Source organism: Cyprinus carpio, chromosome B16, assembly GCF_018340385.1.
Source record: "Cyprinus carpio isolate SPL01 chromosome B16, ASM1834038v1, whole genome shotgun sequence".
NCBI lineage: Eukaryota > Metazoa > Chordata > Actinopteri > Cypriniformes > Cyprinidae > Cyprinus > Cyprinus carpio.
The window spans coordinates 26,842,437-26,857,624 of NC_056612.1; the positions used below are offsets into that span (position 1 = coordinate 26,842,437).

The 15,188-nt window shown below is 33.6% G+C and overlaps 1 protein-coding gene across 1 annotated transcript in view; it reads left to right on the top strand.

Moving 5' to 3' along the window:
* The window catches only part of LOC109078012 (igLON family member 5-like), a 173,499-nt gene extending 161,239 nt beyond the window's left edge, over window positions 1–12,260 (top strand). The window contains exons 5-8 of the mRNA XM_042741753.1: window positions 327–458; window positions 1,752–1,872; window positions 1,980–2,131; window positions 10,372–12,260. Of these exons, the coding sequence (XP_042597687.1) occupies window positions 327–458; window positions 1,752–1,872; window positions 1,980–2,131; window positions 10,372–10,472 (506 nt within the window). The 3' untranslated portion in view covers window positions 10,473–12,260. The remainder of the gene's footprint in view (window positions 1–326; window positions 459–1,751; window positions 1,873–1,979; window positions 2,132–10,371) is intronic.
* The last annotated feature ends 2,928 nt before the right edge of the window (window positions 12,261–15,188 follow it).

Genomic DNA, 15,188 nt, shown 5'->3' on the forward strand with positions numbered 1-15,188 from the left:
TGTAGTGGTTAAAGATCACTGAATTCCCGTGCCACCATTGTGCTCCAGGGCAAGACATTCAACAGCCGGTTACTCCAGCAGGACCGTCCCTTGTGGTGCACCGACCGAAAGTTGGTTCGGATAAAGAGTGTCTGCTACATGATGAATAAGGAGAGTCATTCCGGTAGTTCCTGCTGCTGTGTCCTCTGGCCTTTTTTTTGTTTAACATGACAGTGTGGAACAATACTGCTGCTTTTGGAACACCTACCAACCCAATTACACTCACATATGACATTGTGCACCATGGTGCCGGTATTCAATCACCCTCTTGTCTTTTGTCTTCACAGACGGTCTCATGAGCGAAGGCGAGTTTCTGGAAATCACAGAAATCAAGCGGCATCAAGCGGAGGAATTTGAATGCATCACCAACAACGGCGTGGCGCCGCCAGACACGCACCGCGTCAAGGTCACAGTCAACTGTAAGTCGAGCCGCTTTGCTCCTGTCAGCAACTCACAGTGACATCCTAATGAGATCGTTGGGAGCGTTTCAGAACACTTTGTGATTGACTAATGCAAATATAAATTGGATTGTGATCAGCTGCATATAGAATTAACTCTTTATCTTTTCATTGTGTCCTCTCAACTCCACAGGGTTTAAAGAACTTGAGTAATTGTACTTTATTATTACGCTTAAGTATTATTTCAGAGAATTTGACCTGTTCATGAATACTGTAGAAACCTTATTACATTTCCACAACAAAAATCATTCTTGTATTTCTTTACAGTTTCATGTAGAACTTCACATATATAAGTACACTATATATAGTACACTACAATTCAAAAGTTTGGGGTCAATAAGAATTATTTTTTTTTTCTACAGGGACACATTAAATTAATCAAATGATGTTAAAGACATACAGTAATGTTTCAAAATATTTGTATTATAAATACACTGTTCTTTTGAACTTTCTATTCAACAAAAGTATTTTTTCACAAAAATATTAAGTATATTAGAATAATTTCTGAATGATCATGGGACACTCAAGACTGAAAATTCAGTTTTTCATCAAAGGAATAAATTACATTTTTAAATACACTGAAATAGAAAACACTTAATATATATCACAATATTACTAGATTATTTTTATCAAATTAATGGAGCTTTTGTATACTTACTGACCTCAAACTTTTGAACTGTAGTTTTTTTTTTTTTTGCTTTCCAGTAAATATCTAAACATCATTAAAACAAGATAATTCAAGAAGCAAAATATTAAGACAAAATGTCTTGAATTGATTTTACTTTCTTTGATTTCACTGACCAATAATGTTTTCTTATTTTATAGGACTTATGCTTAACAATTATAATACTAGCATAATAAGATCAATATAATAAAATAATTGAACTATTTATACTATTAACTATTTCCTAGTGTCAAACAACTACAAAATCAGCATCTGTTGATAAAATCAGACAAATAATAATAATAATAATATTAGTGATAATAATGCATGAATTCTTAGGACTCCCGTAAATTACAACGTTTTGCATCACAGTTTAATAACAAAATCTCCTCTGCGTTCCGTTTTTTTTATTTTATTTTATTATTTATTTATTTTTTATCATGCAGTCAATTAAGAAAAGCTTTTTAATACAATACATCTTCCAGGTTTGAAATGACGATGCTGAGATCACTTTTTTTTTTTGTTATTGCTTTAATTGAACAACAAGTGCTAATACTTTAACTTCAGTACACTGTCTGTTTGGTCTTCAGATCCACCAGTAATCACAGAAGTAAAGAACATGCCCGCCCAGGTGGGAAAAACTGCAATCTTACGCTGTGAAGCTATGGCGGTGCCCACCGCGTCCTTCGAATGGTACCGGGATGACCGAAGGTAAGCTAGCATTAACACAGCGAGCGAAACAGACGCTGTGAACCATGGGAAGCAACACACACCGGGTTTACTTTAACGTGTGATCTGTCATATTACTTCTTTCTCAGGCCGGTAGAGAGCGATAACACGCTGAAGATTAAAAACGAGAAAACACGTTCCCTGCTGCTCTTCACCAACGTCACAGAAAAACACTTTGGCAACTACACCTGTTTCGCCTCCAACCGCCTCGGGGCTTCCAATGCCAGCATGTTACTCTTCAGTGAGTACCTTATTCCACTCCAACTCTTTTGTGCTCTCGAAACATTCGTAAATCTACAAAGGCATAAAGTCAAGGATAAATAAACACCCTGCAGGAAGTGACTTTCCACTGTACAAAATAAGTGAACGTGCAATTCCAGCACCCCGAGGCTAGCTTTCACAGATAATAGCAGTGTCCCCTTATATTACACTAAAAAAAAAATTCTATAACACTATACTCACAAAAAAGCACATCTTTCAAAACCTTTAATAATAAATAACAAGAACAAAAAAACCTCTGCTAGCAGCGTGAAGCATTTGAAAGTGTTTGTGACTTTTGACACACACAGACTATGTGCACTGCTGCGGCCTTGCTGGGAAAATGCACATGCGTAAGCTCGGAAGTTTCTGAATTAATTTTAACTGTGAATGAGTGGACTGATTTCATGCTTCTTGTTCTCTTTTTGACTTCTTCATAAAGCCAGGAAGCTTGTTTACCAATGCATCAGAAACAAAAAGCAAAGATGTGCATAAAGTGAGAAATTCATGCTTTATCTTGTATTTTAACAGTCTTTTGTTAACAAAAATGTGTTCCTAGAATGTTTTGTTAATGTTCCCATTAAGTTATGAAAAGGTTATTTTTGAATGTTCTCTAAACAAATTTAAAAACATTCTTTCTTAGAGCAAACATTAAAGGAATGTTCCATTTTATCATTTTGCAAACATTATGGTAACTTTACTTTTGAATGTTCTCTGTAGTTTGCAATACATTTTCTGAAACGTACTGTAGTAAGTAATAACATTAAAAACAAAAACAAAAATCTAAGAATGCTTGGCTAATGTTCCCATTAATTTATGAAAATGTTTTTTTAACCATTCAGTGAAAATTCAAAAATAACCTTTTTAAAAACTGGATCTTTTGAATGTTTAGAAAACATTTTTTTTTAAATTACCTTTAATGGGAACATTAGCAAAGCATTCATAGAAAATAATTTTTGATGTTATTACTGCGTGTTTCAGAATGCTTAGACAACATTCAGAAGTAATGTTCCCATAACTTTGCAATATTATAAAACGTAAAACCCTTAATGTTTTCTCTAATGTTCACATTCTTGGTTATGCGAATGTTAAAGAAAACATTAAGGGAACGTTACTTTTAAATGTTCTCTGAACATTCTGAAACAAGTAGCAAGTAAATGTTCAGTTGTGACAATGTAACAATTACATTTTTGTTATTAAAACTCTGACAACTTTGAATGAACGTTCTATTAATGTTTCAAGAAGAACATTTCATAACTTTGAGAAAACATTTGCCAAAGTTCTGGGAGTGTTCCCTGTTAGCTGGGATGAAGAATGATGGGAAATGCCTATTCCTCAGTACACAAAATGTGTACTGAGGCGAACATTTACAATTTCAAATGAATAACGACCAGACTTACACAGCTTGAAGGCTGCGTGAGAGTTTGCACCCAAAGTGTTTATTAACTGAATAAAAGTTTTTCTACAGCAGATTTTTGTCCACTGCAGAACATCAGTATTGAGTAAAAGAGGATTCCTATAAAACATGTTCTGTTGTGGAAAATGCGCTTTGAGCGTTTACTGAAAGCTTCCATTGTCTGACTGTAAAAAGTCTGAAAACAGTTCATCTCTCATAGCTCTGCTTTATTGAAGAAAAACCTCAGGGATTTTTAAATTCAAGGGCTGAATGAAACTACAAGGACACAAGAACAAATCACATCAGCATTACAGATTTCCTTGTACTTGAGCTTTTTCACTGTTGTTTTCTAAATAATATATATTACTATATTATTATTTCTTTTCTTTTTTTTAGACAGAGAGACTATTTGTTTAATGCACTAGCGCTAGCGGCATTAATCGAGCAGCTTGCTTTAGTGATAAAGCATGAAAACATTTCACCCTGAGATCTGAAGAAAGAAATAAGAAACTATATTGTGCAGAGAAAATGAAGCCTGATGAGATTTTTGTCCTGCGTATGCATTATGTTCATGACAGTTAAGCATGTTTTCCCCCAAAGTTCTCATTACTGTAATGCTTTTCTTTGGAGTTTTCTTATAACTCCCATTATTCTCAATGGTGATTCTCATTACTCTAGTACAAAGACTTTTCTGATTAAATGAGCATACATTTTAGACAGTACCAGGATGTACTGATGCCTAAATATCATTATTATTATAACTTCATGTTACAGTAATGGCAGCATTATTATATTGGCAATTGTGTGTAAATGTGCACTTATTGTAATAAGATGTATGTCATAATGAATAAAATAATTTATTTCAATGGGGGTGAAATAAGCATGACTTCATCATATTCTTGACTTTTTTTATATATTTCACCCCAGTGTTTTTAGTATCATTGAGATACTATTATAGTTTTTATTAAAATTATATTATATTATATTATATTATATTATATTATATTATATTATATTATATTATATTATTAATAAACTGTATTCATATTATTTTATATTTTGAAGCATTTTTTTATTATTATTATTATTTATTATTTTTATTTCTAAGTTAGTTTTTATGCTGAATTTTTTTTCTATTTTATTTTATTTCAGTTTATATTTATTTTAAGTAAAATATTAATTTAAAATTTTATTTATTTATTTATTTAGCTTCAGTTTATAGCTGTTCACCCAAAAATGAATGTCTCCATAATGTTGAAAATCAAACTATTTAAACCAACCCAAGGTGACCGGCTGAGACCAGCAGACCACATTAGTCTGGTTTCAGCAGTTTTGTGCAGCAGGAGAGGATGTTTGTAATGACTTGTTCTGGGTGATTTCAGGGAAAGTGACTGGTTGTAGAGAAAGAGGAAGGTTATGCAGGCAACAGGAAACTGCTGCTAGTTAGCAAATTATGTACAAAACAACTGGTTGTGAATATTTCATTAATTTAAGCCTCTTTCTCAGCTGAGGCTAATTTACCACAGCCGTTTACTCGTTTTGTGTAGCAGTTAGATCCTGATTGCTCCTACATACTTAACGATGAATGTTTTCATACTGCTCTGTATATCTATAGCCAAATTAACCACACACAGCATAAACAACCAATTAGCGTGGCGAGTATGTCAGTTCTGCCGCTGCAATCATTGTAGAAATGATCAGCATTAGTATTTCACATAGTGCTGTTTGATTTCCATTCAGATATTGTGTTGTACTTATGCCTCATTACTTTCTTAAATCTGCTTTACGAGGTCCTTAAATTTGCTCAGCCATATTTACTTTGCTCTATTCATACGCAAGTGTAATATATGTACATATATTAAATTTCTCTATAATTTGTTTTTATTTTTAATTTTTACTTGCATTTTATATTTTATTTTATTACATTATATTTACTTTTATATTATTTTATAGTTTAAAAAGAATTAGATTTGTATGCACAAAAATAACAATACATAGCAAAATTATTTTTTATTATTCACTTATATTATGTTTTTCCTTTATTGATTTGTGAGAAATGGCACATTAAAATCTTTATAAACAATTATTTATATTTAAATATATTTAATTATTTATGTTGTTTTATAAACACACACACACACACACTAACACACATATATATATTAAATATTTAAGATTTTCAGAGCAAACTAATTTTTATGAAAAATGGCACAAATAGACTTAAATATATGAAATATATTTTCACATGAAGTAAAAACATGTGAAACCTATTAGAAATTGGAACAATTTCACATATTAAATTTATTCATATACATATAAATACACAGTTTTATGTATACATATGATATGATAATAATGTTGCATATATAAAGAAGATTTATATTGTTGACACATATGGTTGCTTCATAAAATATCATTTATTTATCAAAAAGATCATATAAACATTATTAACATATGGACAGAGTTTACTGTGGTGATTTTATATGTTATAACCTTTTATCTTCATCTACCCAGAGAATGAACATATGTGAAATTTATATATTGCCTTATAGGTAGTGAAAATATCACTCTTGATATAGGACATTATATATTACATTTTCATAAGGGTAATAAAAAAAAAAAAATATTTATTTATTTATATTTTTCCACACAAAAAAAAATCCCACAAAAACAATAAATCATCATATAATAAATAATTCAACCAACCAGCCAGTGAGTTGCGTAATTGCTTTATTAAAATATTTAAGTGCAGAATTTTATTCTGTTTATGCATTATGTACTGAAAAAAACCTTTGACATCTGCCTTTAAGCCTTTAAACTTCTGAATTTCTAGTCTCTGGTGATAAATTATGTTTCAGTTCCTCTTGAGAACAGGCAGATTTACTCAATTTGAGGTTCATGCTCTTCCTGACCCTAAGCGTAACCTATGAAGGTGCTGTTAAGCACAAAAACAAGAGCAGCAGCACAAAGTCAAATACTGTACGTAACAGCATAACTTCAGAGTTGGGGGGTGGTCGTGTTCGGGGCCGCGAGAGCTCTCGGTGGAAAATATTCTAATGAACCAAACAATGAATAAATGGAAAAGTTTCTGCTGGAGCGCTCAATGCAGAGATCTTAGCAAGCAAAACCCAGAGAGGAGGAGGAACAGGTCACGGAAAAGCTGTGTTTATGGGAAGGAGCCAAACAATGAGTGATTGAGCATATAGAGCTGCACAACACAGAGAGAGTTTGTGCTTATGCAAGGCTTTCATCTTACCATTCACACATTTTGCTTCACACCATGAACAGATGCTTCTTACATAAAACCTAAAACAACAAACAAAACCCTCAAACCTTCACTGTTCTTTCAAAACTCGGGCTGTGTCATAAATACCTACAGTGAAAAAAAAATTAAAGCTCAGTATTATTTATATATTTAATATAAATCTCATATTTATCAAAATTATGCTCTAAAATTGTTTAATGCAACAAGTAAAATACACTTAAACATTTTTAAATTATTCTTCATTATTTTCAATCTTTTATATTTTAACTGCATATATTTTTCTTATTTTATAATAAAGAAAAATAATAATATTAAAAGAGTTAGATTTGAATGCACAAAAATAACATTGCATAGCAAAATTCATTTTGAATAATACATTACTTGCATGATATTTTTCCTGTATTAATGTGTGACAAATGGCTCACATGGCATAGACTATAGAATATTTATAAATATTCAAAAATAATTTATTTTATTGTTTTATTATTACTATTATTTATTTATATTATTAATTATAAAATATTATTATTTAAAAAAAATATTTATAAGTATTTTTATTAATAATTGTTTATTTATTTAATTATTTAAATTATTTTTTATTACTTTAGAAATAGTTTTATTAAGTATTTATTCATTTAAATATTTAAATATAAATATTTGTAATTGATTGCAAAACCTTTGTGATAAATAGTGCACATAGTGCAGAATATAAAAATGGAGGTACAAATGTAGGTTTTATATATATCTATATATATATACATATATATATTATATATTATATATATATTATATACTTATATTTTACATCTATATATATATTTATATTATATATATTTTATAGTTTGAACAGCAGTCTGTTAAGAACAGTGGTGATAAAACAAATGGTTGTGTGTGCAATAGTACTGTTAAACAATGTATAGCGTATTACATAGATTTATATTCTATGTAGTTACTGTGCTTTGTACAGTGTATTAGCTTAAACAATTTGCAGTCTGTGCAAAATATGAAGTACATGTTTCAAGTACATGTGCAAATACATATGAAGGGAAAGTCGTGGCCTAATGTTTCCGAGATGGTTTGACTCCTAACCCTAAAGGTTTTGGGTTCGAGTCTCGGGCCGGCAATACCATGACTGAGATGCCCTTTGAGCAAGGCACCGCACCCCCAACTGCTCACCGGGCCGCCCACAGTATAAATGGCTGCCCACTGCTCCTCGGTGTGTGGTTTTCACGGGTGTGTGTGTGTGCACTTTGGATGGGTTAAATGCAGAGCACGAATTCTGAGTATGGGTCACCAAACTTGGCTGTATGTCACGTCAAGTACATGTTTGTAAAGTACTGTAAGCAATGCAGAATTAGAGCAGGTGCAAGTTAGATTGGTGTGGAGTTCAGTAGGGTCACAGCCTCAGGGAAAGATATCAATCACTGAATCAGATTTGAAATCAATTGAATTTAAATCATTTTATAATATAAGCACAACTAGTATGCAGATTGCTATGAGAGACAGTAAACTAGCACAGATATGAAGGAAAAGGTTTGGCCGGGTGAACAATTATACAGTTTGGTGTCATTATATAAAAATGTTTGTCCGCAGAATGCTGTGATTGACCAATCAGAATGAAATATTCCAGAGAGTTGTGTGATTGTTTATACCTCATTATAAACAAAAACAATTACATAATGCACAAACAGCTCTAGTAAAACTGGCATACAGCTGCGTCATGATGCTCCATATCCATCTCATCTGTTTCTTGTCCTGCTGGTCTGGAATTCTGCAGTTTCTTGCATCCTTCTTTTCTCTTCTCCGGCCCATTATGTCGGAGCCTCTCTCCTCTTGCATCCTTCTTTTCTCTTCTCCGGCCCATTATGTCGGAGCCTCTCTCCTCTCATTTGTTCCCACTCCGTTGTGTCCTGTTACCCCAGGAAGTCATCAGTGGCTTCTCTCCCTCCATTCTTCACATTTCAGTCCGCAGTGAGTGATTCCTGCCGTTTCCTCCCCTCACATATACCATTGTGAGCGAGTCCGTCCATCTCATTCCGTCTCGAGTTATTCCCGTGATGAGTCACCTGCTGTCACTTCTATGCATCTTCTCTTGCCCAAACCACCGACTCACCTTCAACCAGCCTTTACCAACACACATCCATCAAACATTATCCTAACCCTACCTAAAACTAACAACTAACCAACATCTTTCCCACCACGGATAACCCAACGATAATTCTAACCCTGGCAATTCACTCTCATGTCATTCCGAACCCCTGTGCTGTTATTTTCTCCTCTAATTTCTTTCTTTCATTTATTTTTTTATTTTTTGCATGATCATTATCTTCTGCTTTTTAGGAATGGTTTGCATATTGTGTATATAATAATTTTTTTCACTTGGGGTGAATTTTCCATTTTTTATGGCTATAGTAGTGTATGTTTTCACAAATACTTCAAGTTATTTTTGTTTGAAAGATAAAAGAAAATTTGATTTGTCATGAATCACCATTTTAGAATGAATATCATGCAAATAAACTATAACAATCCATCAGGAATGCTATTAAAATATACCATATAAATAACCATACCATGTTTATTCTAGCTACTTTTTGTGTTAGATATAGTAAATTATTTTAAATGTATTTTTTTATCATTTTTGCTGTGTATTACTTCTTGCATTTTTTTTATTATTTTTATTTGATTTTATGTAAATATTTAGAATTTTAAAAATCTGTCATTTAAAAAGTTATTTTTTTTAAATATATTTTTTTGATTATTTCATATGCATGTATTTTTTAAGTTTTATATGCATTATACCATATAAATAACTATTCTGTTTATTCTAGCTACTTTCATGCAAGATACAGTTAATTATTAACAAAGTTTTAAATTCATTGTTTTATTTTACTGTATTTTACTTGTTGTGTTAATTTTTTTATTTTAGTTCATTTTTATTTTTAATTTTAATAAAAAATAAATCATTTAAAAAATAAACTTTTTAGTCATTGTATATACATATAATGTATTTTATAAATTTTATATGCATTATACCATATAAATAACCATACTTTTTATTCTAGTTACTGTTCATGAGATACAGTAAAATATCAAAGACATTTTAAATTAATTTTTTTATCATTTTACTGTATTTTACTTATTGTCCGCACTTCTACAAAATTTATAACTTTATTTCAAAATTGTTGTTGTAATTTATTTTTGTAAAAACAATCACATAAAAATTTATTTTCTCTTAAAATTATTTGAATGTATTTTTTATGTTAATACATTTGAATTATGTTTTATATGCACTATACACAAATTTATCAAGCATTTACAAAATACTTTTAATTAGGTTAAAGTAAATGAAAACAATATTCAGTAAAAAAAAAGCAAACTGACTCATTTTCTAGTGAAACACAAAATTCATTCATTGATTAAAAAAAAAGAAAAGAAAAAGAAAAAAAATAAAGCATCCTTTCACCTTATTCACATCTTTTAGAAGTGGGGCAAATTGGAAAATAATAATAAAAAAAATTTCACCTTTCACCTTATTCACGTCTGCTTCTCTCTGTTCTTCTAGGGCCCGGGGCCGTGTACGGTGGAGCCGCATCTCTGAACGGCCGTTTATCAGGAGTCGGCCTGTGGTTCTGCCTCTCCATCTCTGTTCTGATGAAGGTCTAAAACTTTCCCACTTCGGAAGGAGTCTTTAAATACGAACCCATCACTGTGAACAAAAATAAATTATGCATTAATCCAGGAGCCATCGCTACATCACTCGGTCATGCCTTCCTCTTCCCTTTCACGCCCAGTCACATATCACCGCTTCACTCCTCCCTCCCATCACCAACGATGGTCACCTTTAATCGCCCAAACCTGAAATGTGATGCAAATGATGTGAACGACAAGTGTAATGCCAGCTGGGTGTCTCTTGATGTGCGTGCTGGACATGCTGGTTGTAAAGTGACGTGTCGACAATGATGGTTGCGATGTCCGGGTGACCCTGACGAAGCTGTTCACCAGCGGCCCGTCGGATCCTGATGCAGAGATCCGAGCTGAACGGTGGTGCATTCTGACGTGCGTAGCTACTATGAATGATGTCAAACCACATGTTTTCTTTCTAGCGAGGAGGGCCGTGTCATCTCGGCCCCTCGTTTGCATTCATTGGGGCTCTCGACCCAAAGCAAACGTCTGACCCGTGTCCAGCCCTCATATTGTCCTCAGTCTGTCCATCACTTAGATCGTCAGTCCTTCACACTCAGTGTAAATATATATGCAGTAGAGGCCCCTCATTCCAGCGGCAAAAACTACATTTCCCATCAGCCTCTCTGTTTCAGCCTTTCGGCTCGGATGATATTCCTGCCTTTAAGTCACGATGGAATGATCGTATTTACGAGATTCACAACCGAAATGTCATTATTAGCAGAGAATCATTGGTATTGATCGTAAGAAGCTTAGTTTGTACACATTTAGTGTTGTTTTCTTGTGTTCGACGGAAAGTTAAAAAAGAGAAGTGCTTTAAATTACTTTTCAAATTTGTTGTAAAGTATAAAAAAAAAATAGATGTAGTGTTGGAAATTAAAGTATTTGGACACTTTTTGGTTGTCGAATGTTGGTTAATAAACTAAACTACAGCTGTAGATGTCACTCATCTGCTAAAACTCATTTTTAACTTGCAAATAGTTTAGAAAAGTCAGAATGAGTGCAACTTTTTAGAACTATTTGAATGCATCATTGCAACTCATAAGAAAGACTACAACTTTTCATAATTATTTAAATGCATCATTGCAACTCATAAACAAAGTGCAACTTTTCAGTATATTTTGAATGCATCATTGCAACTCTTGAGTGAAACTTTTCCAAATTATTTGAATGCACCATTGGAATTCTCAAGAGTGCAACTTTTCCAAATTATTTTAATGCATAGTTGCAACTCATTAGTAAGAGTGCAACTTTTCAGTATAATTTGAATGCATCACTGCAACTCTTAAAAGCGCAACTTTTAATAATTATTAAAATGCTTCATTGCACTCATAAGAGTGCATATTTTCAGTATTATTTCAATGCATCATTGCAGCTCACAAATAAGAGTGCATCTCTTCGTAATTATTTAAATGCATCACTGCAACTCATAAAAGTGCAACTTTTCAGAATTATTCAAAAGCATCGTTGCAACTCGTAAGTAGGAACTTTCCACAAAGACTTGAAGGCAGCAGAAGTTTCTGGCATCTCCTGGCCTGAAACGGTTCATTGACTTCTTGTTGCTTGTGGATAGCATGTACTGGTTAGAAATGTCCCTCTTGTGACCTCACTTCCTGCACCGACCCCGTTTTAACCCCCTGCACTGTGTACATTTTAATCTGCAAGGTTAACTGCTATTACTTTTTTGGTGTTAATAATGATTATAATGATGATGACAATGTTAATAAGTATTTGAATAAATATGATAGTAATTCCATGTGAGAAAAAAAAGTTAGAGCTGATCCGAAAGCAATCCATGTGAAAAAAAATATTACTAAACAAAAAATCAATTAATCCAACAAAAAAAAAAAAAAAAAAAAAAAAAACTTTTTGAAGTATCGTGCTCTGTTTTACCATGATTAACTTTTTTAAAACGGAAGTAATTTCGACTCGTCCGTAAAAGAGAGCAATCAGTGAAATGTGAGGGCGCTTACACGCTAGACGGATCTGTTTTGAGCATGTGACAATGGCTGTAGAAACACAAATTGAACAAATATACAGTACAAAGTGCAGTGTTGCTTTTTCAAACCGTTGCATTTGTCCACCGTCTTTGTCATGCACCATCCCCATTGAGCTCAGTGCATTTGCATTGTAAACTCTAGCGTGTAGGCGTCTTAATATCATTTCAAATGTGTACTGTATTTTTTTCCATGCTGGTGATGACTGTAATGTATGATATATTCTGCAGTAATGATGTAATGCTCATGTCTGCCTCGATGACATAACCAAAACCCTCAGTATCCTGCGGTTACGGTCGTGTTAGTGTGAATCTGCGTTCCATTCAGAGACGATTGTTGGATATTCCTGTGATATCAAGTTGCAACAAAAAAATGCATGCATTTACTGCATGTACTATGTTTGGAAAATGACATACAAAGAAAGAAAATGGCAATTTACAGGGGTTTTTTGTCAACAGTTTTTTCACAACAAAATTGTGATGCTATGCAATACTAGCATTAGTTCCGTAGGTGTGCGGATAACAGACAAGAACATTCAGTGTGTTTTCTACATATTTTCTAAACATTTTGTACAGAGCCCTGCTCATTACATGCCGAAATAATACATATATCATGGACATGAATTAAGAATTTGTTCCCTTTTTTGTAATTCGTGGATGCACTGTACTAATTCATTCCCTCTTTATACACATAAAATCAAACAAGCTGTAATAATTTATTAATCTGTTCTCTCATTAAGTCATGGTCATGACTTAATGAGAGAACTAATCCGTTCTCTCATTTTAGTAAAACATTCCCATGTCGTACTAATTCATTTTCTCTTGATTTAGTTAATCGTGTCTATGTCGTACTAATTCATTCCCTCGTTTTAGTAATTTGTGGCCATGCCGTACTTATTCATTCCCTCGTTTTAGTCATAGTAAATCGTGGTCATGCTGTATTAATTTGTTCTCTCATTAAGTCATGGCCACATCATACTCCTTCGTTCTCTCATTTTAGTAAATTGTGGCCATGTCATACTATTTTGTTTTTTCGTTTTAGTAAATCGTGGCCACATCGTACTAATTTGTTTCCTTTTTTTAAATTGTGGGCATGTCGTACTAATCCATTCTCTCATTTAAGTAAAACATACCCATGTCGTACTAATTCATTTTCACTCGTTTTAGTTAATTGTGGCTATGTCGTACCAATTCATTCCCTCGTTTTAGTAATTTTTGGCCATGTCGTACTAATTCATTCCATTTTTTTAGTAAATCGTGGCCATGTCGTACTAATTCGTTCCCTCGTTTTAGTTAATCTTGGCTACGTCGTACTAATTTGTTCCCTCGTTTTAGTAAATCATGGCCATGTCGTCTAATTCATTCCCTCATTTTAGTAAATCATGGCCATGTCGTACTAATTCGTTCCCTCGTTTTAGTAAATCATGGCCATGTCGTACTAATTTGTTCCCTTGTTTTAGTAAATCATGGCCATGCTCGTCTAATTCATGTCCCCTCTTTTAGTAATATCACGGCCATGTCGTACTAATTTTTGTTCCCTATCGTTTATCCTAGTAACCGTGGCCCATGCTCGTACTAATTTGTTCCCTCGTTTTAGTAAATCATGGCCATGTCGTACTAATTCATTTCCTTGTTTTAGTTAATCATGGGCACATTGTACCAATTCGTTGTTTTTTTAGTAAATCGTTGACACATTGTATTAATTTGTTCCCTTTTTAGTACATCACGGCCACAACGTACTATTTCATTCCCTCATTTTACCAAATCATGGCCATGTCATACTAATTCGTTATATTGTTTAATTAAATAAAAACAAGACAAAAAAATTTGTGAAACATGATTTGATAAAACGAATTAAACATTAAATCATGGGAGGCAATTCTTAATTTGTGGCCACTATTTAACAAGGGAACGCATTTTTAATTCATTGTCCGACATGTGCAGGGCTTCTTAATTTTGTCCCTATATCTACGGATGTGTTCAGCACTCAGTGCATTGTTAGTGATCGCCGGCTACCTCGCTGTGCATTCATGGGCTGCAGCTAAATGTCCAAAATCCACGGCTTACTAGGTGTTGCCCGTTCTTTGAATGGCACATTTTCCAGTTGTTGGGAAATTCCAACCGGGTCCGAGCGGGAATTGAACACTTCAGTACGTAGAGGCGACACGGAAGATGTAATTAGCCAGCCCAGTTCAGAATCAGATTAGCGGGAGATAAAGATGTAATTAGCCAGCAACTGCGACTCGCTAAGCAAGCAGAGCGCCATATTCTCTCCGTCCCCCATCTGGTGAGCGGCAGAGCTCATAAATCAAGCTCAGTCCAGGCGCTGACAGAATCCTCTTCAAGGACAGCTGTGCCTTTGAGTCTCGAGCCCGATGTGGAGTCTGATCCCCTACAGGCTAATTAACCATCACTTAAGAGCACACGCAAACACGCGAAGATGCCTTGAAGACGTCAAGCAGTGGCTGGTGTCCGAGACTTGTAACGCACTGCGGCCGCTGCGCTGCTTTATGCAGCCGATCACAATGACCCTGCATAAGCACTGACCGTTCAGTTTGTGTTCAATGTTTAAGTAAAGTCCAATTTAAAGTCTGAGGGAAACTATGTTCTCCCTGAATATGTGCTTCATTATTGCATTCCAGCCAGCAATAACCCCGGAATAAAGCCCAAACCTATTTAAAGTCCAATTTAAAGTCTGAGGG